General features: G+C 43.2%; 2 protein-coding genes and 2 non-coding genes across 5 annotated transcripts in view; 1 reads left to right on the plus strand and 3 right to left on the minus strand.

Annotated features, from left to right (window-relative positions):
* Window positions 1-16,907, minus strand: part of polr1a (RNA polymerase I subunit A) — a 29,743-nt gene extending 12,836 nt beyond the window's left edge. Inside the window, exons 1-27 of one of the 2 annotated variants that reach the window (XM_085419281.1) lie at window positions 16,559-16,907; window positions 15,922-16,030; window positions 15,609-15,704; window positions 15,356-15,505; window positions 14,973-15,083; window positions 14,724-14,809; window positions 14,057-14,145; window positions 13,730-13,810; window positions 12,948-13,065; window positions 12,668-12,809; window positions 12,404-12,565; window positions 12,199-12,321; window positions 11,880-12,107; window positions 11,684-11,791; window positions 11,462-11,608; window positions 9,952-10,143; window positions 9,617-9,766; window positions 9,300-9,483; window positions 8,429-8,511; window positions 5,681-5,839; window positions 5,195-5,293; window positions 4,933-5,085; window positions 3,645-3,727; window positions 3,005-3,170; window positions 1,207-1,330; window positions 443-537; window positions 145-344 (exon numbers count right to left, since the gene is read on the minus strand). In XM_085419281.1, the coding sequence (XP_085275407.1) occupies window positions 145-344; window positions 443-537; window positions 1,207-1,330; window positions 3,005-3,170; window positions 3,645-3,727; window positions 4,933-5,085; window positions 5,195-5,293; window positions 5,681-5,839; window positions 8,429-8,511; window positions 9,300-9,483; window positions 9,617-9,766; window positions 9,952-10,143; window positions 11,462-11,608; window positions 11,684-11,791; window positions 11,880-12,107; window positions 12,199-12,321; window positions 12,404-12,565; window positions 12,668-12,809; window positions 12,948-13,065; window positions 13,730-13,810; window positions 14,057-14,145; window positions 14,724-14,809; window positions 14,973-15,083; window positions 15,356-15,505; window positions 15,609-15,704; window positions 15,922-16,030; window positions 16,559-16,635 (3,515 nt within the window). In that variant the 5' untranslated portion in view covers window positions 16,636-16,907. The remainder of the gene's footprint in view (window positions 1-144; window positions 345-442; window positions 538-1,206; window positions 1,331-3,004; window positions 3,171-3,644; window positions 3,728-4,932; window positions 5,086-5,194; window positions 5,294-5,680; window positions 5,840-8,428; window positions 8,512-9,299; window positions 9,484-9,616; window positions 9,767-9,951; window positions 10,144-11,461; window positions 11,609-11,683; window positions 11,792-11,879; window positions 12,108-12,198; window positions 12,322-12,403; window positions 12,566-12,667; window positions 12,810-12,947; window positions 13,066-13,729; window positions 13,811-14,056; window positions 14,146-14,723; window positions 14,810-14,972; window positions 15,084-15,355; window positions 15,506-15,608; window positions 15,705-15,921; window positions 16,031-16,558) is intronic. The other variant, XM_085419291.1, reaches the window with a different exon arrangement.
* LOC146677199 (small nucleolar RNA SNORA5) lies at window positions 2,621-2,734 on the minus strand. The gene has a single exon (XR_014907883.1). It is a non-coding gene; the product is annotated as a small nucleolar RNA SNORA5 (small nucleolar RNA).
* Window positions 8,208-8,344, minus strand: LOC146677200 (small nucleolar RNA SNORA5). Its single transcript, XR_014907881.1, has one exon. It is a non-coding gene; the product is annotated as a small nucleolar RNA SNORA5 (small nucleolar RNA).
* Window positions 16,908-16,950: 43 nt separating the features above from the next.
* Window positions 16,951-24,797, plus strand: ptcd3 (pentatricopeptide repeat domain 3). The gene is made up of 23 exons (XM_085419299.1): window positions 16,951-17,063; window positions 18,817-18,869; window positions 19,035-19,074; window positions 19,183-19,228; window positions 19,312-19,380; window positions 19,572-19,676; window positions 19,797-19,920; window positions 20,131-20,234; window positions 20,325-20,486; window positions 20,603-20,663; window positions 21,005-21,087; window positions 21,366-21,510; window positions 21,603-21,653; window positions 21,757-21,846; window positions 21,960-21,988; window positions 22,152-22,258; window positions 22,391-22,469; window positions 22,744-22,834; window positions 22,954-23,039; window positions 23,155-23,291; window positions 23,378-23,419; window positions 23,724-23,882; window positions 24,647-24,797. The coding sequence occupies exons 1-23, from the start codon at window positions 16,975-16,977 to the stop codon at window positions 24,690-24,692; spliced, it is 1,998 nt and encodes a 665-aa protein (XP_085275425.1). The 5' UTR covers window positions 16,951-16,974; the 3' UTR covers window positions 24,693-24,797.
* Window positions 24,798-25,925: the final 1,128 nt, after the last annotated feature.

A 25,925-nucleotide genomic window follows, 5' to 3' on the forward strand; every position in this document is an offset into this window, starting at 1 on the left:
TTTGCTATGATGTTTCTCTGCTTTTAGATGTGCTCACACTAGTTCATGATCATTAAATGAAGTGCTTTTGATCAGCAAAGCACAGGCATTCTCTAAAACTGTAATAGGTATTTGTCCCCATTTGAATATTCAGACACTGAATACCTGTGTGTGTCCAGTCTGTCTTGGTTCGCAGTGTCTCTGCTCTGCAGGTATTTCTCTGTGATGCCATGAAAGTTTTCAGAGATTGATCCAAAGCAGACATCAGGCCTAAACAGGCCCAGCGACGGCTCCGGGCAGCGGGAGGACTTCCTGCAGTATTTGGATCTGCTAGCTTCATCCAGAGTGTGCCACTGTTGTACAAGCTGTGAAGTGAACAGAATTCAGTACGCTGTTTATTTCGACTACATTGGAGGTCGGGAGTTCACGTTATACAATATGTGCTGAGGAAGAGCAAACGTACCTGCAGCACAGCAGGATTTCTGCCACAGTCGGCCTCTACTTCATCAGTCTGTTTTAATTTTCCCAGCTTCTTCTGGGAAAAAAGCAAAAACGCTCCTGGCAGAGATGAAAACATGGAAACACAAACATTAGTTACAGAGGCAATGCACAAATATGCATGCAACGATTCACTGGACTCTCCTGATGAAGTTGCTGCTACGACCTACAACAGTTCAAAGTGGTAATTTAGACAATTTTTTACTTTTTCATACAAAAAGAAAAGTTTTACAATCAAACTGTGTGATTGGAAAGAGTTGGGCAGACATGTCAACCATCAGCACTGGTCCAAGATTTTACACTCAGTGCATCTCGAAAATATCATTCGGGCAAATATATGGGAAATAATTTAAGATAAGATAAGATAAGTCTTTATTGTCATTGCACAGTCATACATAGTACAGTAGTACAATGAAATTGGAAAAACTGTCCTACGTCGGCACTACATATAACACAACACGACACGATATGACACATCACAACATAACAAACAACACAACACAGTATATTAACTTAGTATAAAAAAGAAGAATAAGTGTATGTGTATTGCACACTGTTATTATTGCACATTAATTATTATTGCACCTTGTTATAAATATAAATATTATTGTTATCGTTTTAAACATTGTTACCTCCCCCTAAAAAGTCCAGGGAGGTATCCAGTCAGGTCAGCTATTTACATTGATCAGGGCTATCAATTTCCCTGCAAAGACAAACATTTTTACATACCACTCCGTGGACATGCTAACTCTCTCTTTGCTTTCCAGCGCTGGATGGCAGCAAAGTGCTTAGTGGCACTTTGAGGGTCTAAACGTGCTAAAATCTCATCCAGGCCCTGCGACCTCCTGATGACCTGGCAGGAAGGAAACACACGTCTCCTTCATTCAAACTGGCATTGTACACAGGAAGTCATTTGCTCTTTGCACGTCACTGTCACTTATTGTTGCTCGCCGGCAGACATTCAAGCACCAGCTGCCTTGGTATATTTGTCACTCTGACAATTTTACTATCCTGTTATATCTAAATCACCAAAATCCGGCACACGCGTTTGTAGCCGCTTCAACTTATCGCCTCGAAAGTGAGGAAAGTGTATCTCGGGACTCGCCAGCTGTTTATTCGCTCGTCATTTCTGGAGGTCACTGACTTTGTGCTGCAAATCACTTCTTATGGTGGAGGCTCCTTAAAGCTTTGTCCACGTAAGAAGCAATTTCAGACAGATGTGTTGACCAGAGACCATTGACATTTACTCCCAATATACATGGTGACTACCAATGTGAGCGCAGGATAATCACACATGACAGGTTAGAAAATATAGTAGAAGGTTACCTAGGCAACCGGAGTCTGCCAAGCATCAGCTTGAAAGAATGGCGCAATAAACAAATCAGTTCCTGTCTGCTTTGGCGTTATTTTCTGCCTCTATTCTGAGCGCACGTAAAAATATTTGCAAGTGCAAATTTTGCATTTTGAGAAGAAAATTATTTTGCATAAAGAAAAGTTTAATTTAGCAAAAAAAATTCATTTCTATGTGCAAATGTATTTGAGTGTTTGCTATTATCCATATACACACACAATAATGTGTGTGTATATGGATAATATATATATAATATATATGTGCCACAAAACCAACCAATCACAAGTCTGTGGTTGGTTGGTTTTGTGGCACACTTATAACGGCGTACAGAAAGAGTTGAGCGTGCACGGAGGAAAGCTGCTGAGAGCGCGAGCGACACACTGAGAGCAGGTGTGCAGATGTCTGTGAGCACACAGAGCAGAGATCTGAGCGCGAGGGGCTGTTATTGCATATGTATATGGATATTAGCAAACACTGAAATAGACTTCTTGCACGCAGCAATGAATTTTGTTTGCTCAAATTAAACTTTTCTTAGCTCAAAATAATTTTCTTCTCAAAATACAACATTTGCACTTGCAAATATTTTTACGTGCGCTCACAAAAGAGGCACTAAAATAATAACGCCATAGTCTGGGCGCATTCAGATTAATGTGGCTTAGCTTTCTTTTTGTAGCTTCATGCTAAACTAAGCTAACAGTTAACAAATATTTATAGTTTTGTTAACAGCTGGGCTAATACAACAAATCGTCATGGAAACTGCACAGTATTATCTGAGTTGCTGAGCACTAATGTGCTTGTATGCAGTACATATTTATCCCCCACCGAGGCCCATGACCTGCTCCTTCACTGTAGCAGCCATTTTGGCCAGTACCAACCACAGAGGGGGGAGCACTGAATTTGGCTGCGATCTTCCACAGCACTATCACAGGGAGCTGTAATGTGGCTGTGAATCAACAAATGGTTTGTGTGCAAAGTTAAGGTTGCGGTTAACAAGTCGTTTACCATCAAAACCTTTTTATAACTTGTCGAGCTGTACGCAGACAGTACACAGATGATGAAACACTGAGCCAGCCATGCGTGTATCATCAGCCATGGCTGGTAAAGTTTAGCTTTGCAGCACTACCTTGATATGTGGACCGTCTCAGATTACCATTCACATCCTCGCTGTGTTCATACCTCATAGTTGTCTTCTATGAAGGGGAACTGTCTTGGTTGCAGGAACTGAGTTTTGGGGATATCTAGTCCGTCCTCGCCGTACAGGAACTGGACCACAGAGCCATCGCTGTCTCTTACCGTCAGGTCGTACTGCACTACCAAACCCTCCAGATGTTTTATGACACATCTGCAGAGGAAATGGTTTGAAGAAGGCAGAGGGGCAGATGTGCCATATTAATGACCTTACACTGTGTTTGAAACACCTGCGTTTGATATTCTCTGCTGCTCACTTCCATACATTGCCACATGGAAGCAACATTTCCCTCTGAAATCAAATCAACTTGCTTCTCAATCTCATATCAAAACAGGGTTTCTGGTTACAAATCATCTCTGTTTGTGTTCACTCCAAAACGAAGACTAATGCTTTATCCGACCACGCTGGCATGCAAAGAGATTTACAAAGCTCAAAGCAGTGCACATATGAATGCTGTTCAGAAATCCTGTGAACTCAGATTTGAATAATGTTTCATTTGCACAGCACTCATTGCCAGCCAAAACAACAGTGAGTAAAATTCGTATAATATTTGCATTTCTTGCCCCAGACAGACACAGGGAGCATTTCTGTGTTTTTTGGGGCTTGTGTTAGTAAAACTTTTGTTACCTTTGCAGATATCCTGATCTGGATGTTTTCACGGCCGTGTCGACCAGTCCTTCTCTGCCAGCCATGCAGTGGAAGAAAAACTCCTGAGGATGAAAGAAATGCATCATAAAGGAAGAAAGTATTCAAATCCTGTGCTGTGCCACTCCAGACTCTGATCAGGTGCCTCATATTTGCCTTTATTATCTTTCAACTGTGCCCAACAGAAGCAGAGTTTACTTTAAAAAAACCATCAGCAGCAAACCTGAACTCTAAGGAGCTGCTCTTAGCAGCGAGGTTTAGCTCTCTCTATAGAGCATAAAATGAGAACAACCGCATTGGGATCCTTTACAGGAAGTGGTCTCGGTGGGTTGAACTCCAGTGGTTCTTTTATGGTATGAGTGTGAGCCACCCTCAATGCATAGGGTCTCTCACAGCACGCCATCACGGCTGAGGTAAGTAATTTCTTAAATGATCCTGAGGGTTATGGAACAAAAACCTCAAGTGGAAGACCCCAAAAAAATTCACCAGCACTGAGCCGGAGGATCCAATTGGCTGTCCATCAAGACACTGGACGATCCTCCAGTGTCTTGATGGTCCAGTCGGCCGTTATTGGTGCCGACTGCAGCCCTATAACCATCAGATGGCATCTGAGACTGAAGGGCTTCAAAAACAAACATCTTCAAAGGCCTCGTCTCCTTGGACGCCACAGAATCAACCGTTTGGACCAAACATGCAACACTGAAAGGTGGCAGAGAGTTTTCTTCTCTTATGTGACCCTTGTCTGTGTGGTAACGCCTGTGTTTTTCAACAGGACAACGCTACAGTACACAATGTTCTTTCAGGAGAGTAACATCACTCTTTTGGACCATCCTGCGTGTTCTAAATCCAACTGAGAACCTTTGGGGATGGATGGCAAGTTTACAGAAACGGACGACAGTTCCAGACAGCAGACGCCCTTCGTGCGGCCGTCTTCACCACTTGGAGAAACTTCGCTCACCTCATGGAAACGCTTACATCAAGCATGCCGCAACGAATTTTTGAAGTGATCAATAATAACAATGAAGCTCCTCATCACTGAGTTCATGTCTCAACTTTGATTTCTGTTTTGGGGGGTGTACGAAAATGAAAATATGATTTTTTGCCATTTTTCAAGCAGTCTTAAACGTTTGAGTGTGGATGTATCTAAATCTACAAGACAGCTAAATGTTCAAAATATCAAAGTCTACCTCCTTAAGTAACGTTATAAAAAAAAAACTTCACCTGGCCGCACAAAAGGAGCTATCATGTAAAAGTGACTTTTAAACGTTACCTGTGGTTTGATGCCTGTGAGGAATCTTCCAGAAACAAAGCCTCCAGCACCGGGCGCAGGGTCGTAGGGCTGGAAGCACGGCAAGAATTTCCCAGAGGGCATCAGTGGAGGCCTACGGCCCTCCAACTCAATCTGACCAAGCAGACAGGAAATCTGAAACACACACCAACACACAGGTCAGGACATCTGTAGCTTAACACACCTGGCTATCAAATCAAAAGGAAAGCCAAGGTGAATGTGAGAGCGAGGGGGAGGGCCGTACCTGCATGGTGTTCACTGTAGACCCCTTGGCTCCTGATTGGACCATCAGCTGGAGGTTGTTGTCTGGGAAAGAGGTGTGTAGTCCAACTGGCATACATACCTAACCAGCATACAAAACAACGTGCACACTGCATTAAACCAAACACGGAGTGAAACCTGTCTGAGGGTGTCTGAGTTATAGAAAGGAACGATCTAATGCTTTAGAAGATGCAATTAAAATGGATAAATCTATAATGTTGTTAAAAACAGTCTCAATAACCAATCATGACAACACTAGAGCCCAACAATAAATCAACTGATCTGATATACAGGATGAGATTAGACGTTTTCTGACATACATTTTTACACATTCAGAAACAAATCAAATGAGTTTCTTTAGACGCCTCCTCTGCAACGACGCAGACATGTGACTGGACCATTAAACCTTCTATTCTTAAAGCAAACAAAGGAGGAACAACGTGGCTCTGAAACAGCAGTGACAGGTTACCTTGTTGATATCATTGTTGACTTGGTTTGCCACTTCTTTGAACTTGTGGTCGGCCGTGATGAAGTCTCTCTGGTCTGGGTTGAGGTGAGCATCCTGCCAGCGACTCTGAGCCTCGGCTTGGTCCACATTGGTGGGCAGATTAAAAGCAGCCTGGAGCGCCTGAATGACAAAAAGAAAAAAGGAAAAACAAAAATAATAAAGCACCGAATCTTTAAAGCCACCATGTGGACAATCTGAAAATATGTAGACTTTGCTGCCCCCTATTGGAAATCACCTAATGCAGCAACCACTTGCAGATTATTATCACCATAATGTGAGTGAAGCAGATACAGGGTTCATAGGCCTTTTTCAGGGTCAAATTCAAGCACTTTTTAAGCACTTTCAAGGTCCCTTTTCAAGCTTTTCCAGCACATGCCCCCCCGAAAAAAAAGAATGCATGTTTCAATTCGCATCACTTCAGTAAGACCATGTGAAAATTAAAACAAACCATCCTCGGTGAACTTAAACACCTTCGTTCACCTTTTGTTAAGAAATAGAAAAACGAACCACACAAAAATACCGGTACTGCAAAAGGAAACGGTCGCCTTATATACATCATGTATAAACTCAAAATGCACATTTCACTTAAAAATTAAGATGTGACAATGTGAACAAATCAACTTGTTAGAGATATTCTTCTCCTGTTGACAAACTGTATCAGCACAATTTATCTAAATTCAGACAAAATTTAAAATATGAGTAGAAAGTGATATTTTTGACTGTAAAAACCAAAAACATGTTTAGCGAATCATTTTGATAACTTGAAATGCAAACAGAAATTTTTGCAAACAACAAAGTTATTTGGTATTATTTACCTAAAAATACAGCCAAGGCTCAGACGTTTTTTATATAACCATTTAAAAAATATTTACAGAACAATCAGCTGTTCTGCATCAAATAAGAAGGCACAAAAACTATTTATACAACTCCTAAAATAGTAGGGGTGGGGAAAAAAATCGATATTGTGTAGTATCGTGATATTTTCTTTGCTAATAATGTATCGATACAGGGACAGCAGAAATCGATATTTTGTTACAAAAAAAGTTTTTGTGGACTGGAACTCTGACTTCAGAGCATGTTGATCCTTTTTCTGAGCAAGAATCCTGACGTTCCTTCACTGTCCAAATGTGTTTTTTTTGGCAGCAATAAACATGACAGTTTACTTATTTTAATTTAAGACATGTTTTATTTTAATTAAGTTTAAAACTTTTTTATTTAATGTAAAATTATATTTTGTTTTAATTTACTTTCAAATTCTTCAGTTGCTGAAGGGGCTGCATAGTTTTCATATTGCATAGTTCAGAATAGCTATAATTGTACCAGATGGTTGCATTCAGTTAAGTTGGACTAGACTGTGGCACAAACCGTTCAGTTTGTCAACAATAAAACTGACTGAAATGAGAGAAAGACTGAGTGCGAGACTTTGATATTAGATAAAATGAATATTGATAAAGTTTACCTTTATGTACAGAATCTGAATATCGCAAAATATTTTTAAAAAATTGCAATAATATCGTATCGTGCGTTAAGTATTGTGATAATATCGTATCGTGGGATGTTTGGTGATTCCCACCTCTAAAAAATAGTTTGTGTCACTATAACACAGATGAGAACAGCACAGGGATAAACATGCAGGTCTGACAACAGCTGTGTCACTCAGCGTTTACGCTGCAATCTGCCTTTGGTGGCTTTAAGGCAGCAACTGTGACGTTCACTAGTAGAACTGACACACAAAACAAAACAACGACTACACCACACACTAACTACACAAGACAACACACTAACTTGAGACTCCAAACACGATAAACGTCACTAATCTCTCATGTATCAAAACTGTCTCTCTCTCTTTCGCTCACTCCTAAAGCTTCCCTCTCTTCCCAAACAACCAGATGCCACATGTTGCCATATCATTTTTTTGATTGGTCGACATGGTACATTTTTCCACCAACAGGGAAGGAGTGATTTTTTTCTTTTTTCACCAATGACTGTTGTTTTTCACTCACAAGCAAAGCGTGTTTGCTAGCGCTCTCCTTAGAAAACTCAGTTTTTATGGAACCCTGCAGATAACACAGATTCATTTATTAAGAGCACGTTTCTATACTGGTTAACAGCTAAACACAGCTTCCTTTTTCCCCATTAATTAGCCACATCCGCTATAGCTGACAGTGTCACACTGCACACTACAGACCATTCCACACCCTCTCATCTGATCTTTGTGGCTCTCACATCTCACCACAGCCACGAACTGCTTTCATCTCATTCTTGTCATTCCCACATTCAGCCTACGAGCACAGTGTTTCACTGATGTTTGCATTCGCACGTCCTCAGTACGAACGAGTCTTATAACACGTGTTTTCCCAGTGATTTATAAACCCAGCTGCCTGCTGAAACGTCAGCGTTGTAGAAGCGTTATTGTGGACACAGCAGAACTGGAAACAGCCTTACACACAGACACTTAATGACTGTGTACAGGTAAGCGTAATATAATTACTGTGTGTAGTACATATTTATCCCCACAGGCCATTTTCCAGCACCATGGGGCCCATGAACTACACCTTTACTGTGGCAGCCATTTTGGCCAGTGGCGTCCAGGAAGGAGGAAGCACTGAATTTGACAAAGCTGCAGTTTAGTCTCTCTGTGGTGTCAAATGTAGAGCGTGCGTTCATGCTTGCAGGCTGTTCAGTGAAGACCACATTAGCTTTACTCACTTTGGTTCCAATCTTCAGCGACTCCTTAATAATTTTCTTCCTCCGCTTGTTGGCGCCTGGTTTTACCAGGATGTCCTCCACACCTGGGCACAGGTCAAAGGAAAAAGTTAGTGTTTCTGTTCCTTGTACACAACTGACAAACAGGTGAATCATCAGCATTTAGCAATCATTTCCCAAGTGCTGGTAAACAGAGCAAGGAATTTTTAATATATCCCTTTATGCTGGATGGTTACATTATTTTTTCCCCTAAAACCAAAAACTACCAGGATGAAAATGATGATGCAGTTGTGCATCCTTTATGCTGGCTAACAGCCTGCAGTCGTCTCATGCACGTCTCTGGAGCAACCCCAGCCTGTCCTTCTCTGGCAAACCTCTCCAGATCCTCCAGATTTAACTGCCTTCTAGCGAGGACCCTGGTCTTTGGTTCACCCGACAGATTTTAAAGTCAGGACGTTGTGCAGGTCAGTCAGCAACGCTCACTTTGAACTTCTGGAGGTTGTTCTTCACCAGGACGTGTGTTTAGGTCGTTGTCATGTGGGACGACACACTGCTTAAAGTTGTGTTTCAAAATCTTCACACATCCTTCATGGTTTCTTCCACCTTGATGAGATTCCCAGTTCCAGACACACTGAAGCGTCCCCGCAGCATAATAGTCCCACCACCGTGCTTCCCTGTGGTCTCTCTCTTCCTGCGTTCTCCAAACATCAGCAGCGTTTCTTAGTTTAGTCTCATCTGACCAAAGGACAGCTCGAGTGTGCAGAATCTTTCTCCAGGTTGCTCTCAGTGTACCTGACACATTTGTGTGATTGCAGTAATACTAACAGGGTTCAGGGGAGGAACGAAGAACACTGGTCAGTATCCGGGTTCTTACCCAGAGTGAAGCCTCTGTAGAGCTGCAGGTATGCAGTGAAGAGTCGAGCCAGACAGCTGAGCAGTTTGCCGCTGGTTTCCCCTCCATACAGCTCATAGCAGCAGTGCACCAAACCGTAAGCCGAGGAGCCATAATGAGCTTTGTCCAGAACCCCAACTAACAGCTCCCCCTGACGAATCACCACCTGAACACAAAGACGTTCGAAAGAAGAGGAGAAGCAAGCGTCAACGCCACAAACCAAATCAGAAATACAAGATCCCTGGTCTCCTTTAGTAACTGAGTAATTCGAGTACTTTTGGCTCGAAGAGTGTACATACCTGAGAGTCACACATGCTCTCGGGTTGGTACCCTGGAGTGGCTCGTGGTGGGACCTGGATCCACGCCTTACTAGGAATCTTTGATTTGCCAGCCAGGTTGAGAGGCACAGCTTTCTCTGGGATCACATTCAGCAGGAGGGTCGACACCACCTATGAGGAGCACCGAAATCATCACACAAGAGATGTTGAAGCCATGAATTCCTTATTTTTACTATTAGAGTTCAAGACGATGGATAATTAACACGCTGACCTTTGACTAAACTCTTTCGTTCAGCTTCCAGCATCACGCTGAAAAGCTTCTATTAAAATCAAAACTCAAATGTACGTTCGCTCACCTGTTTTCCCGTCCATAGCTGCTGTGGTTTGAGTATTGCTGGAGGAAGTAACTTCACCCTGCCCGGTTTGTCAGTCAGCCCTCTGTACACCAGCTCAGTGTACTGGTCTTTGGTGAAGAAGCAGCCTCGTATTGTCATCCTTGTTCCTGACACCATGTGGTCCTGGATCAGGCCTGCTAAAGGTTTACCATCCTGAGGAGAGAAGAATGAGAAGGTACAACCTGCAGTTCATGAGAGGAAGGAGGCCCTTACTCCAGATTCACAGTGGAGTACTTCGATGCACGCGATGGAGCGTTGTCCTGCATAAAAACCAGAATCAGGTTTGGGAGTTGAGTTTTAGTCTTTAACCCCAAAAGGTCCAACGAGCTCATCTTTAGTAACGCCAGTCCAGACCAGAACCCCGCCTGCACCTCGCCGGTTAATTTGTCTTTTTAACGCCAACACAATTCTTGTGATCGTGTTGACTAGGGTTGGGTTTCTGTGATCACACACCAATATCTTATTTCAACAATGCTGCATCCCTCTGAAAGACTTTTTTTTTTGCCTTTTTAAAGTCTATTAAGTTTATTGTTTTGGCCCAAAAGAAGCTGCCTAATAATTATGCACACCTAAATAAAGACTTTTGATCTCTTAAGGCCACAACTTCCCTTACTCCACAAATACAGGTCACCTGATGTACTTAGATCCAAAAGTCATTCAAGGTTACGCAACTTGATCGTTAAAAATTAAATCAGTCCGTCTTTGAGTAAAAGTGAAGGTTATTGCTAAGCTCATGGATATGGAAGCCTGTTTCTGCCACTAAAAATAACAAAACAAAACAAATTCATCTTTCTCAAAAAAGTAAATAAATTTTGACTTATTAACTCAAAATTTTGAGAAAAGTAACTCGAAATTTCGAGTTAGCGCTGCCAATCAGTAACCTACGTCAATGACGTCATTTCCTTGTTACCCAGAAGCTGAAGCCCTCGGCTACAAATGCTATGCTAAGCTAGCAGTACTGCAGCCAGTCATGAATGCACACATTTCTGAGTATTTTCAGCGTGGCTTCACAAATGATGAAATTCTTGTGTTATTAGCTGAATCACATGGCGTTAATATCAGCAAACGTACTCTCAAAAGCGCCGATTTGTTGCGCGTTGAGTGCACGTTAGTCTGCGCCATATCCTTCCGGGTAACAAGAAAATGACCTCATTCAGGTAGATCACTGATGGGCAGAGCTGACGCCAAGTTTCAAGAAAACAACTCAAAATTTCAAGTTATGGATACTTTTTTAAAATTTTTGTGGCAGAAACGGGCTTCCATACATGAGTCATTAAAACCAGAGGCTCTATTTCCATAAGCAGGAGTCTCCCCCTGCTGGCCATTAGAAATAATAGAAGTTTAGAGGGTTTTTATTCGTGGTCGTCTTACATGTATAATCCAGTCTGTTTATAACGTTTTGCAGCTATAATCCCTGAGACTGTCGGGCTGCAGTGTTAATCCTGTGTACTGTCTGCATACACACACATACCTTGGGGACGAGGTACTGCTGGTCAGTGCTGACTAACGTGTAGGCCTCGGCTCGGCCCAGCTCACTTTGAGGGAAGTGAGCGTTCATTTCATCCCCATCAAAGTCAGCATTGTAAGCTTTACAGTTGGCATAATGGAGCCTCAGCACCTGGAAGATCGAGTTGAGATCAAGTACAGATCAAAGTAATCCACAAAGCACAGCGGCTGAGGAGCTCGGAGCTACCTTCTCTCCTGGTAAGATGCGTGCACAGTGGGCTTGGATGGAGGGTCTGTGCAGAGTCGGCTGTCTGTTGAGCAACAAAACATCTCCGTTCTTTATGTGTCGATTCACCTGAGCAGACGAAACGCAGCTAGTGAGCGCTCACGCAGGGCGTTAAATCTGTGACTGACTGCTGTTTCAATCCACGCAGCTGACTTACGATCTTCATGGGCATCTTGCGTGGACCTGGAGAGGGTGTCAGCAGCTCCTTGGCCACCGCCTCCCTCTGTGCGAGGCAGGTAGGGGAGAGGATGGTTTTCCTGCCGTCCTCGTTTATCACCATGGAGGCACCGGGGTGGACGTTGGGCCCGTTGAGAACGGCCTGCCGGAGCTCCTTCACATTCCAGGGAGTGACTGGCTGAGGGTAGGTCAGCTTGGTGGCGAAAACCTGCACGGATACACAAAACAGCCAGAAAACTTTGAGCTCCAGTCCTGATACCATTTTGATCTCGTCTTCTTTAACAAAGGTAGGGATGTACCATAGGTATTCCTATCTCGTTGGTGCCTATGTACATGTCTGGGCAGATGACAGATCTTGCGGCGTAGTCCACACGTTTGCCCATCATGTGTTTCCGAAATAATCCGTCTTTCTTCTCAAGGATCTGTAACGTAATGTGAGAAACTGTAAGGTTTACTTGCCTAAACCCTGGTCAGCTGTGCTCGTGCTGGTGTGCAGTGAGGTACCTGTCTGATCCCAGGGTATTTCTCTGTCATCAGTTTGTCCATGTCGCTGTCAAAGACGATGTTGACGTGGCTCTGCAGGCGGACCCACACGTTGTACAGTTTATCTGTTAGAGTCGCTCCCAGGATCCCGGACAGAAACGACTGGTCCGTCTGCTCGACAGCCTGAAAAGAACCACATCCACTCTGCCATCACAATCTGGATGGAAGAAACGCTTCAGCTGCTCAGCTTCTTACACTCTTCATGTTTCATCGTCTCCGACTCACCTCTGTCTCCGGGACAATTTTCTCGCCAGCTATGAGGGCCAGGAGTTTTCTTATGATGTCACAGTCCTTCATGACAGCCTGCATGTTCACTGTCTGACCGTTAGTAAACATCTGGTCACCCAGGCGATTGATTGGACGATACCTGACGGGGGAGATGAGGAGTGTAGTGTTTGAATAAAAATAAGCTGCTCGTACAGCAGTAACAGATTACAGGTCGGAGTGGTAGGTGTTTCAGTGTAAAACAAACAGGTGCTACTGTGCCAACTGTGTAATGTTGTACCTGCATGGCGGGACCACAAGCAGCTCCAGGAAGAAGAGGTCAGGGTAGAAACTGCTTCCCCCTTCTTTGGACCACATGCACTCCTCCAGCCCAGAGAACAGACACTTGAGGAAGAAACCTGAAGAAATAACACAAGTAGTGCTTTGAATTCTGCTCACACACACACACACACACACACACACACACACACTAAAGTTTCGTGACTGTAAGGTGTGCACTCAGGTATTTTTATGACTGGCCACGTTATACATGTATTTGTATGAGAGCATGAGCACGTTCTTAATAAATGCAGAGCAAAAATAAACAATAGTAAAAGCCAAAGCGATCTCTCTCTTTTTTTAAACTTGTTACATTGCATTTTACACATATGTAACGAGCAGCTTCTTTCATGTTGGCTCTCTAACACACCCCCAAACCAAACGTCCAGCTTCAAATACTCAGAAATGCTGTAATCTCCTCACTGAAACTGGAATAAGCATCATATTTTAATACACAACAACCTTCCAGCACAATGAAGTTTGACAGAGCTGAAAGGCAGCTGAAGTTCCCTCTTGTCTTAATGGGACGCTTTGGCCAATCACAGGTTTTTTTCCTACTAAATCACAGGTTAAGCAGTACACGCTGATCTGGGAGAAAAGACTTTAAATCTCACATGCAGCTGAAAGTCAGGGTTGACTTTTAATCCACAAGAGACATGTGGGTGAATGTGTCTGCGTGTGTCTGGAGGGAGGGGCTTAGAAGAGCCTTAAACATGTAACCTGGAGCCTTTATTTCTGGCCTACCTTCCTTTTCCCACACTTTGTTGACGTGCTCTCGAGCAGTGCTGGCAGTCATGTAGACTCTCTTTCCACGCAGCAGATCTTCTGCAGGGAGACATGGTTATGGATCAGAGTGAGAGGAGGTGCGTGCAGCCACCACTAAAACAGACGTATATCAAGTCCACCACAAATCACAATTAACCAGACATTTGTTCAGCAGTGAAACTGCATGACAGAAAAGGCAAGTTACGCAGCAGCCGTCGAGCTAACAGTCAGCTTGATTTTGTGCCACGTGTGCGGACTGTGCTGTGTTTTGTCTGTTTATCTGCATTTCCTGAAAACACTGCTCACCTTCAGTTTTGTCACTGGTTTGAGCTCCTGATGGCATCGTGACAATCAGCTTACTGTTGTGTTCGTGACGCACTGTAGACCTGCCACAACTACACAAACACACACAGAGTGCATGACTAATAATAATAATAATAATAATAATAATAATAATGGATTGGATTTATATAGCGCTTTTCAAGGCACCCAAAGCGCTTTACAATACCACTATTCATTCACTCTCACATTCACACACTGGTGGAGGCAGCTACAGTTGTAGCCACAGCTGCCCTGGGGCAGACTGACAGAAGCGAGGCTGCCATATCGCGCCATCGGCCCCTCTGGCCAACACCAGTAGGCAAGTAGGGTAAAGTGTCTTGCCCAAGGACACAACGACCGAGACCGTCCAAGCCGGGGCTCGAACCGGCAACCTTCCGATTACAGATGCAATTTCCAACCCCCTGAGCCACGGTCGTCCCTACGTCACAATAAGGGAGAATATATTGCTTATATGTAAGTATAAACCTCTCCATTATCATGTATTACATTACAGCGAGGGATGATTAAACTTTGACTTGAAGACGACTTTAGAGCAACACTTTTCAACACTGACATCCAGTAAAGACACTATTTGCTGAAATCATAAACAGGATGAATATCAGTGACAGATGTGTGCATTCCATCGAGTTACCCGCAGTGAGGACACTTCCTGGTTTTCATATGGATCTTCCAGAAGTCGTTAATCAAACTGCCTTTCTTCTCAACCAAGTGCTTAATCTGAAACACACACACACACACACACACACACACACATGCCAAATAAACAGAAAAACTGCACAGCTGACACAAATGCACATCGCAATCTGATTTACGTGCGGTTTTATTTCATTCACAAAACATCTCCATGCATTCCTTCATGAGTCTGTAAGTGTGTACTCACAGGTTTGGTGTTCTCTGAAGTCGCTGCGTTCATTCCAACTGTGGCGTCTGTAAACACCTGCAGCACCTGCACGACCTCATCGACAGTCGCTTTGACATTCTCCTCCATGTACTAACACAAACACACACACAGAGTCAAATGAATCAAACATAAAGAGACTAACACTGACCTGTGATAATTACAAAGCACAGAGAAGCAGAAGTGAAAAAACAAAACAGTGAAAGACCCCATCGTAGGAGAAGCTGCTGCAAGAGTCCAAACTCGGTTAATTTCTTTTTAAATCCCTTGTAAAACTAACCACACCTGTCAAAACTAGTTTGCTCCGTTTACTACACCTGGCCCTGTGTCGGTGCACTTCATGCCATCGTGAGTGCAGAACCCACCTGGCCGAGAACTTGTTCGATCTGGTAGACCTCCTGCATGGCTCCGTGGTCCAATAACTTGAGCTGGTTCAGCAGCAGGTGCATGGCTGCTCGAGGACATGTTAGCATGTGACACGCCAGGCACGAGCCACGGATCAGCAGGTAGAGTTTCTGAAGAGAGAGGTCAGCGCAGATATTAAGGTGAGGAAGGAAAAGCAGATGCTTAACACTGCTACTCTTTGTAAGCGTGTATGTGTGCATGTGAAACGCTTACATCAAAGAACAATGGATTATACACAGGTAGAGGTAACTCTATGTGTCCAAGGTGGCCTGGGCAGTTGTTGAAATCCTGACAGCAGGTTGAACACACCTGGGTAAAAGCAGCAACACACAACCATGAACACATGAAAACAACACATTCAGCTGATCATTATTTATTCCAAAATCTACAGATTCCAGAACATTATGAGCCCTTTTTGGTGGATTACTTCCTGAAACTTAAGCTGTACAGGCATAAAACCTAAATGGGAAATAAAATGGTACGGACTAATCTGTGACAAATGCATCATCACGTCTGAAGATCTTACCTCTTTGATGTCTGCTGGTCCCAGAGCCAGATCATACAAGCCGTTTGGGGCCACATTCCCAACACCATCCAGGAACCTGAAGTTAGTGATGGCTTTCACACTCAACTTTCTGCATGAAGGAAATTCGCAAGATACATAGATTATTAGAAATGCACCAGTTTGTAAACCAAACCTCAGCTTTCACACAACAGCTTGTTGGAAATTAAGAGGACATTAGTCATGACAGGGGCACAACAAGGTTTCACTGGCTATTTTTGAATCATGGTACATAAAGAAAGTTCAGATCAGACATTTTTGACGTTATTATCGATGCATTATGTCTTTACTACAGTTATACTGAATTTCTAGCAGCTCTTGGGTCTGTTCCGAATAGGTGCATATCTGTGTTTACTCGATGACACGTTCTTTATCACAGCATACTGGGAGGCTGGACTGTAAAGTAGCACAACAGTAATAACCTTATAACGGGAGGTCCTTACACGTTTCACAGATGAACACACATTAATAACAACAACACAGCAACCACAAGACATACTATGCGCTTTGTGAAAAGCCAGAACTTCTCATCATGCTGTCTCTTGCGTGTTGTTTTGAACTAGCACTTAGCGCGTAGCTAAAAACCGACCAGCTCCCTCACCTTATCTCTTCGGCGGAGTAAATGCCAAACGACATGCCTTCCAAACGCCGCCATGGCACTTCTTTTCCGAACAACATCTTCTTTGGCGGGGAATTATCAGCACTTTTTACCCGTTTACATAGATTACTTCATGGCGCTCAGTGAGAAGCTATTCCTCCTGTTTCACACGTGGGGCCGTAACACGTAAGTTTCTACGACAGGGGAGACACGAATAGGTATGACTAAACTTTCCACAACACCTGCTGCATGTTTAAAGTTTAAATGACCACACTTAAAGATAAATATTCTTTTTTGTTCTACATGAAAGGGAAAAGTGCACTATATCCTCCAAAATGTCACTACTTGTTATTTAACTCCCCCCTCCGTCTTAGCACAGATAGTTTCGTCCCTCCCAGAATCCTTCAGTTTGTAGCAATATGGCGGCGCCCGGTAGGCACATAGGGCACTCTGTGCAGAGAAACGGACGATTTATTCTATATAACCTCGAGCAGCTGTTGGGCCACAGGTAGGACGAGTTGATAAATGGTTATTTTAAATACGGGCGTTATTCATTCGTCTCCTATGTTGTGTTTTTTTATTTGTTGCGACAAGAGTGCGACAGCTGCAGCAGCTAGCGCCGTCTGACAGGAGGTCATGTCTTCACGTCGTTTACATCAGAGAGCTGCTAGACGTGTGAAGCCCCAACTAACCAGCTACCTGCACGGATTCTTAAATGTCTACATTAGTGAGGAAAATAGTAACTAAAACGTTAAAAAGCGTCACACCTGCATTTTCCACAACCATTAACTGCCTTTTGTAATCCTCGGCACATAAGAATATATCTGACACAAGGAGCTAGAGGTGCTGAATAAGCTGCTGAGATGTTAGCTATGACGTGTGAATGTAACAGCTGAAATGTCCGAGTTTGCTTGGAGGACCCTCTGCAAACAAGCAGGTCACAGATGAAACAGTGGCAGAGCCTTACTGATGTGCTGTCTGGCCAATACTCATAGACGATGCCAGATGTACATAATGTGACCGCCGTGAAAGCTTTTTTTTTTCTCTCCTTTTTCACAAAAGTCGGCTGATGTTAGACAGGAAGTGTGGGAATGAGAGCGAGGCAGGTGTAACAGTGAAGATGTAAGGTGCAGAGGTAGTGATGGGCAAATTTAAATTCACCCAGAATAATGGACGAGAGCACAGGGAAGGTTGGAGACAAGTGTCAGGGAGATTTGTGACAGAAGTGCAGTGGTTCCCAAACTGTTTTTTGCTAGGCCCCCTTCATTTTTTTTAAAATTCATAACACCCCCCCCCCCACACACACACACACACACACACACACACACACACACACACACACTAGGGCTGCCACAAACGATTATTTTGATAGTCGACTAGTCACCGATTATTTTTGCGATTAGTCGACTAATCAGATCATCATCCATTGGACGTAAAACGTTCAGCTTATTGCACCAGCAGCATCTGCTCATATAACTATCATTAGCTTACAGCTTTAAGTGTTTAAGATATGTGCTAACTAAAAATAAAGACAAGATGATAGTTTATTAAATTTCAATGAAATTTGCAGATTGTTTCGGTGAAGTTTAATAAACTCCTTGCTTTCTAAAATATAACAGGACACCGGAGAATATTCTCGAGCATCTCACACTTCTGATAATCAGCTGTCTGCTTGATGTTTATTCAGCTGTGTAAAAACTATAACTTTAATCTCAGCCAAACCGATTTACTCAGGAACAAATAAAATACTAAAATAAGCCAAACAATAACATTTGTAAGTTATCTAAGTGACTTATATATCATGTTTAACCTGAGCAGCGAAAGACAGCGGTGTGTTTGAAAACGATCTGCCCCGGCTAGATTTCGAGCTAGTGGGTAACAGACGTCTCTGAAAACATCGGAGCGCTTTTGAAAATATGTGGTGTCTTGATAAACTGAGCAGATACTTGAGGTTTACACAGCTACATTCTCGCCTGAAAATATGAGCTGGTGACACAACAGACTTGAGCAAAGCAACCCAAACACTTAACAGTTTAATTCTAGGGTGATTTGTTGTGTTGACGTTAGTGGAAAATAAACCAGACCGCTGTTAAGTGAAACATATTTTAGTGTCGATAGAGGAGCGCTTAATTTCAGCCGACAGACCTGTGAGGATACATCATCCAGTTAAAGCAGGTGTAGCGCTGGTCGTGTTTTTAGATTGAAGTGTAACAAGGATGGAAAAAATCATTCTGGCTAAACTGACAAAAATGATCTTTCAGGGGCTTCGGTTGGACCTCAGCTCTACGACAGCAAGCTGCTGAAGCCAATAAAGGTAAATGATATAAATTCAGTGTTTGTTAGTCAGTGGGTTAAATTTAGGAAGCATTTAGATTTCATCAATGAGTTTAGTTGAGCAGGAAAATATTGAACTGAAAGGAGCATTTATTACATCAAAGCTTTCATTTTTAATCTTCACGTCTCGTCAATTGTGTTGCAGAATCGACAGAGTCCGTTGTCATCCCCAGGAAGAAGACATGGTATGAGCTGATCTGACTGTGAAGTGGGGTATTACAGCCTCTCATGCTCTTTTGTTTAAAGCGTTCTTTAAATGAGGCATTAAAATCATGTTTTTCTTTATCAAACAGGAGCAGAGAGGCAGTGCTGGAGGCGCTGGCTTCAACTGTCAGCAGGGTGAGAGCACCTTCACATTTTTCACTGTATTCATGAAGCTGGATTTTTAGCTTGGACTGACCGCCTTTTCTTTGCCCCTGCAGGATCCCACAGCATATCCCTACCAATTCCAGGATGATCCTTACCTCTCTCCCAGGACTTCTACTGAGTTTGTATGTTAAAACATGTCTTTATGCTTGTATGTATATTTAGGGACACTGTTAGTTACATCAGACAGTTTCTCTTTTTATTTAATTCATTTCAAGAGTCTTAGATCAGGTAACGCAGACAACTTTGTTTTTTGCCTGTATTGCTCATTACTCTGCGAGCAACCTAATAAACCAGCTTTATTGTATCTCTGCAGAAGCTGTTCTCTCTCTCTCAGGAGTCCGGCAGATCTGCAGCCAAATACATCGTCAACAACAACCCCAAACTCTTCACCAAAGACTTTGCAGAACCTCATATACCCGTAAGAAATACACAGCAGTGTGTGGAAGTGTGGGTATGTAGTGTAGTGCTGCTCTCGTATTGTGCGGTTCCTTTTCACTAAGCAATTGGTTGTCGTGTCTGTGTGTCGGTCTGTGTGTAGTGTCTGATGCCAGAGACTGTATCCCTGCGTCTTGAGGAGGTGAGTGAGGAAGCACTGAAGGAAAGGATCACCCTGAGGAAAGTTACAGCTGCTGTTGACATGTATGATCAGTTACTGCAAGCTGGTGAGAACACACGCGCACACACACACACACACACACACATGCACGCACAGCATGAATATCGTAAAGCTGTACTCCAAATACTTATTTACTCTGCTATTGTGTGCATCAGTAGTATAGGTGTTGTCTGCAGAAGTTCTTTGCATTTTACAGAATGTTACTTTGGAGCTCAAAGCTTCACATTTAAAAATGTTTTTTGCAATTTTTTTTCAGGCACTACTGTCTCCATGGAAACAACCCATAGCCTGCTGGACCTTATCTGTCTCTACAGTGACAGGGACCCCGTCCAGGATGGGGAGCCACAGACAGACGACGCAGTGAGTTCCCGCCTGACGTAACATTAAAGTAGCTGCTCCAGTGAAAAGGACGTTAGCACTGCAGGATACTTCTCTGTTTTTTCTCCGCAGGAATTTGGAGAGGAGCTGAAGAAAAGGAAAGCACGGGTCCGCCGAGCTTCAGACTTCCTGAAGTTCACCTGGAAAGAAAACAACAATGCGGAGAGAATCTTTAACCTGCTGCCAGAGCGGGATACACGCTGTTACTCTGCTCTCATCAGAGGCATGGTCAAGGTAGGCGTGCATCAGAGTCACAGGCTAAATGCAGGCCTGCAGCATTGCAACAGCAGTGAAAGGGTCATTTTAGTGTATCCTAATATTCGTGTGTGTGTCTGTGTGTGTCCCCACAGCATGGAGCCTATGCAAAGGCATTCAGCATGTACACAGATATGCTTAACAACAGGCTGACAGGTGAGCTGCTTTGGTTAATATCACTGCTTTGGTTAAATACTGTATAGAGGTCATGTCATTGCTTCTAGCAATCATGTGGCCTTTCGTGTAGTTATTCTTCTCATCATTTAAATGAGTCTTGAACTTAAATTGAATGAATTTTGTGTCTTCTTACGGTGATAAGGAAATATGTTGTTTCATCGAAGATGGAAAAACTGGAGGACTCTTATAGCCCGACTCAGAGTTTAACTGTGGGTGTAATGGGGTGGCCAAGTACTTTTGGCCATATATTATGTATTTTTGTATATATTTTACATTATATATGTAATCTGTTAACTAATAACCCAATCGTTTCCCTTCAGCTGATGTCCACATCTTCAATGCTCTGATCTCAGCAGCTCCAGATGTCCGAGACAAATTTAATGAGCGATGGGACCTCGTTGCTGTAAGACCCTTCACACTGATTTATTGATCGCTGCTGCACAATGCTTTTGTATTTAAAAAAAAAAAAAAAAGGCAAACAAACACAAGTAATTTGTCCTGTGGTAAAGAGGTTTTGTATTTACTGCCATCTTTGCACTGGTAGTTTGGTCGTTTCCAACCTTTTAAAGCTAAAGGTCATCCGTGTTCACGCTCTCTTCTCCATTGGACCCTTTCTGGTCTCCTAGTTAATCAAATCAAATCAAATAGTTAATATTCACAATGGCGTCTCCTTGTCTGCAGGAGCTGTTGAACCAGATGAATCAGCAGAAAGTTCGTCCTGACCTGTTGACCTTCAACAGCGTCCTCAAAGCTCTGAGACGCTGCGGCTTCTTGGCCAAAACACAAGCTCTGCACACTCTGAATGAGATGAAGGCGCTGGGGATAGGTAACACTGCCATTCGTGTTTTATTACCTGGTGTTTTACAGGCAAGTCTTATTTTTTTCTCTGAGTGTGTGTGTGTGTGTGTGTGTGTGCAGCTCCCAGCCTGGCCTCCTACGACCACATCCTGGCAGTCTTTTACAAATCAGGTAGCCCTGCAGTTGCTCTCATACGTGACCCTCACAGGCATCTGCGCTGTTTGTCGGCTGCATGCTTTCAAATGTGCATTCACCCCATGTGTTTCCTCTCCAGCCTCTTCTGCGCAGAACAACACTGATCTTCTTCAGGAGGTGATAGCTGAGCTGGAGGGACGCATCTTCACCTGCCAGGACCCTGACGATGGTATATCACGGCGCACGACAGATTTAGCAAATGTTTCCTTTTGTTTGGGTAGAACAAACGTGCGGACATGTGGATGGTAAAACTGATGCTGTGTTCTCTCTCTGTCTCTCCAGTTCTGTTCTTCTCCAGCGCAATGAGAATAGTGAGTCCTGCTTTACAGTCTCGACAGTCTCATGGCAGCGTTTGATTCTTAGCTCCCAGATCAGTGGTGACACAATTATCAGTCATACATTATAATTAAAGGAGGCTATGCCCTGCTTATACAGCGTGACCTGTTTCCGCGTGCATGCTTTTTGTCCTTGCAGTGTTTGGACAGTAAAGATCTGGAGCTGGGATATAAAATCCAGAGTTTGGTAGATGTCGGGGAGAACTGGAGGCTGCTGGGAGACTCCTTCCAGCAGAGCATTTACTAGTAAGTAGGAACCCTCTGCTAACTTCCAATGATGTGGTCGTGTAATGCAGTATAATCACTCTGAATCTGTATCTGATCCAGTTATAAGCAGTAAACGTGGGTAGGTAAACAACCATTCTCCCTCCTCTGCAGTGGTCGCTTCTTCAACCTGCTGTGCATGATGGAGCACATTGATGTGGTGCTGAAATGGTACAAGCAGATCATTCCCTCGGTCAGTGCATATCTGCTTCTCTCCGTCTGCTCCATGTGCTTATATTAAATGCATATGTAAATGATATTTAAATATATGCACATAATGTCTCAGTTATAATCTGTCATCTTTCCGGGTCACAAGTGCGCTAAGTTGAGAAAAAAAGGGGAAAAACCTGATTTGTTTTGGAAGATTCTTTGGCTGTCTCTGTCTTTATAAAGGAAAAAATAAAGAAATAATAGGTTTCACCTTCAGTCTTGCTTTAACTACCTTTCCTTATATCCTGCGTTTGTAGCTCTACTACCCCAACCCTCAGGGAATGAGGGACCTGCTGCAGGCCCTGGACACGGACAGCCGTCTGGACTTGCTGCCTTCTATATGGAAAGGTGAGTTCCAAGATGCATTGTTCAGTGCATATCTTGATGAAGAGTAGACAATGCATTGATTGTTTAAAAAGCCCCTTCCTCTGCATGTCAGGATCTGTCACATTGACCTGTTTTTTCAGACATCAAGACTCTCGGGCACGATAACAAACCCGATCTGGTGGAGGAGCTGCTCAGCCTCATGGCCAGAGAGAAACACAGTTCTGAGGTCAGTCTGACGACATTTGTGTTATCAGTTTTCGCCATCTGGACAGTGATGTTGAGCGAGTTAGTAATGCCGACCTGAGTGTGTTTCTATGAGCTCGCCTGCCTTTTGCCTGCAGGTTCAGGAGTCCTTTGCAGCATGCGCTCTGGATGTAAAGAGTGTATTTGATTTGAGGCCCAGTATAGAGTGGAGCGCCGCCTCCCTCTCACACATCACCACACTGCTGCTGCGAGCTAACAAGACCCGACAGGCCTGGTGAGAGCGACAGCCGCACATGTCAGGAGGAGAACTTTTACTGTATTCTGACTTGGCTGCAATCTAATGTCACCTTTTCTCTGCAGGGAGATGCTGCAGCTCTTCAAGTCCAGGAACAGAGTTCCTTCGTAAGTCTCACTTCAGACTAGACTCATAATGAGTGATGACAATGACAAAGCCCACACTCCTTCATCATGTCACACATGAACAACAATTGCTATATTTTTATGCAGAAAACTTCACCTGTGTAACTTTATTTAGGACATTTAAAAACTGATATTAAAGAGTTTGAAGAGAAGACAAAAGAAATCCACTTTCTTCTTTTCAAGCTCTCAAAGCTACTGTGAGCTTGATGATCCAGAACCTGCACAGACAAACCCTTGTGTTGGCTGAGTTGCCTCTGACTCTGTTTCCTGCTGTGTTACTCTACAGCGAGGGGCTCTTGAACAACTTCCTGTCAGTGTGCCACAGTGACGGTGACTCCCAGAAAGCAGTGCAGTTGGTGCAGCTGTCTGCAGCCTTCTGCCTGCCAACAACATGGAGGCTAGCAAAGAGAGCACTGGCTGAGTTTGAGCTGACTGAAGAGCAAAGGTAAGCAGGATACATGAGAGAGATATCTGGATAGATATATAGTTTTGTTATTTAATTACAAAAAAACCTCAAGATTGGATATTTGGTTAAATTGCCCTTATCAAGTTACACTGTTACCAGATTTTATGGGTTTTGATCAGTAAACCTGGCATAATTCTGGCTGAGGTCTGGATTTTGACTAACTCAAATGTTCTACATCATCCCTCCACCCGTGGTTGGGGTCACTGCCCTGCTGAAACATTCAGTTATGTTCAGCATCCAAGGTGGCTGGAGGTTATACTCAAAACTTCTAAGGTAGTCTGTTTCCTTTGCTGAAATGTATCAGTTCCACTGACCATAAAACAGCCCCAGAGTGATGCATCCATCACGTTGTCTCATCTGTCCAAACATGCATGTGGTTAATCGTGGCTAGAAAATTCAAGCACCGTAAACCTTTACCACTGGGGGCAGTATTATGAGCTTAAACTTGCAAAAGATTTATTACAAAAAGTGCTTTTATTGGATGGATAGATGGATGGATTTTGAGCTGTTGTTTTCCACTTGGTGAATGATTTCTTCAGACATCAGCAATGACATCATAGCTCCCAATCCCAATGGTCGGGCATTGCACAGCTACAAACATTTCACCCCCATGTCATACTGTGTGTGTGAGAGAGAGTGTGAGACTGTGAGAGTGTGAGACAAATAAAATTTGAATTTGAATTTGAATCCCATTTAATCTGCTAAAGCTTACACACTGTATCTCGTCTGTCTGGCCCTTCCAGAGCTATTTTATCTGAGCTGGAGACTGCAGGAGAGCCGTCTGACTGACACAACACCAAGTGACCCAGCGTAGACTCGCATCTTCTAAATGCATACAGAGTCTGTACTTTCCTGGATTATCTCTGGATGTAAAATAAATACAATGTGACCCTGTCCTTGTTTTTTATTGTTTGGTCACTAGGTGGTGCTGTTTTACCTGATTGTTTTCAGCTCTGCCTTTTATGAAAAATAGTTTCATGCTCGCTCAAAACCATTTTAATAGTAGAAGAAGAGCATCTGAAACGTATAAGTGCTTCTTCTGATTCTACAAAATGAATAAATAATAATAATAATAATAATAATAGCACTAGATTTACTGTCCAAGACGGATGGTCTACACAGTTCATGGCAATTAGCTGTGTTGGTGGAGGGGAGGGGGCTGGGGGTGTGTGGATGCATTCAGTGTGTGTGATAACAAAACAACTTCCTGAACTTACTGATAAGCTGCTTCCTTAAATGTCATAATTTGAGATCTGGAATGCTGCTTTGGCCGTTCTTCAGTGTCTCCTCATAGACCTCCTGCATAATTACAAGAAAGTTCCAGATGTTAAAATTCCTGCAGAATCAGGTATGCACACTGAGGCTTTCTGTCCTGCGTGTTTGGACAAGACATGCCGTCTGATATGCATTTATGTATCATTCCATCTCATTCAAACATTGCTCTGGACCTTTAACACAAAATTTTTGGGGCAAAGATTAATTCAAGCATTCGAAAACAACTTTACTACTTATTAAATTTATTGCTATTGTGTATTTATGTTTAGCTGCAATCAGTACAGAGAAAACCCTTACATCATGTCTGTACCTGTGTGCACGTGGGAGGTGCTGGGAACAATATAGGTGTGTTCGAGCGTGTGTGTGTTTCAGTCAAAATAGTTTTCACTCCACCAATCATCAGCCGAGCTGGCAGCACGACCAAATAAGGACAAGTGGACTGAAGAAGGAGGAGGGTGGGGGGGTACTTTAAAATGGGGTGTGGTCTTAGGACAGCATCGTTCTCAAGAGGAACAGCCTATTACCACACACACACAAACACAATCGCCCTCACATGCTCTCACTTCACCCTTATTTCTTCTTCTGAGACAAACCTGAACAATCCGGCTGATGACACTCACCTATTTAAGGCTAACTGTGGGTGTAGCTAAGGGACAGAAGTGCCCTGCATGAGCTGCAACGACGGGACGCGTGTAAAGTTACAACATCAGAGTTTAATTTGCCTTGATTAAAGGATGAAATGTAACC

Source organism: Rhamphochromis longiceps, linkage group LG2 (genome assembly GCF_057381845.1).
Source record: "Rhamphochromis longiceps isolate RC_006_pf linkage group LG2, R_longiceps_female_GT1.1, whole genome shotgun sequence".
Classification (NCBI taxonomy): Eukaryota; Metazoa; Chordata; class Actinopteri; order Cichliformes; family Cichlidae; genus Rhamphochromis; species Rhamphochromis longiceps.

What these genes read in the sequence shown, in the direction of transcription:
- ptcd3 (XM_085419299.1), top strand. Translation starts at nt 16,975, where the DNA reads ATGGCGGCGCCCGGTAGGCACATAGGGCACTCTGTGCAGAGAAACGGA. An exon ending in TTCCAGCAGAGCATTTACTA is followed by an intron (nt 22,259 to 22,390) that starts GTAAGTAGGAAC and finishes CCTCCTCTGCAG; the next exon opens with TGGTCGCTTCTTCAACCTGC. An exon ending in AACAAGACCCGACAGGCCTG is followed by an intron (nt 23,292 to 23,377) that starts GTGAGAGCGACA and finishes TTTTCTCTGCAG; the next exon opens with GGAGATGCTGCAGCTCTTCA.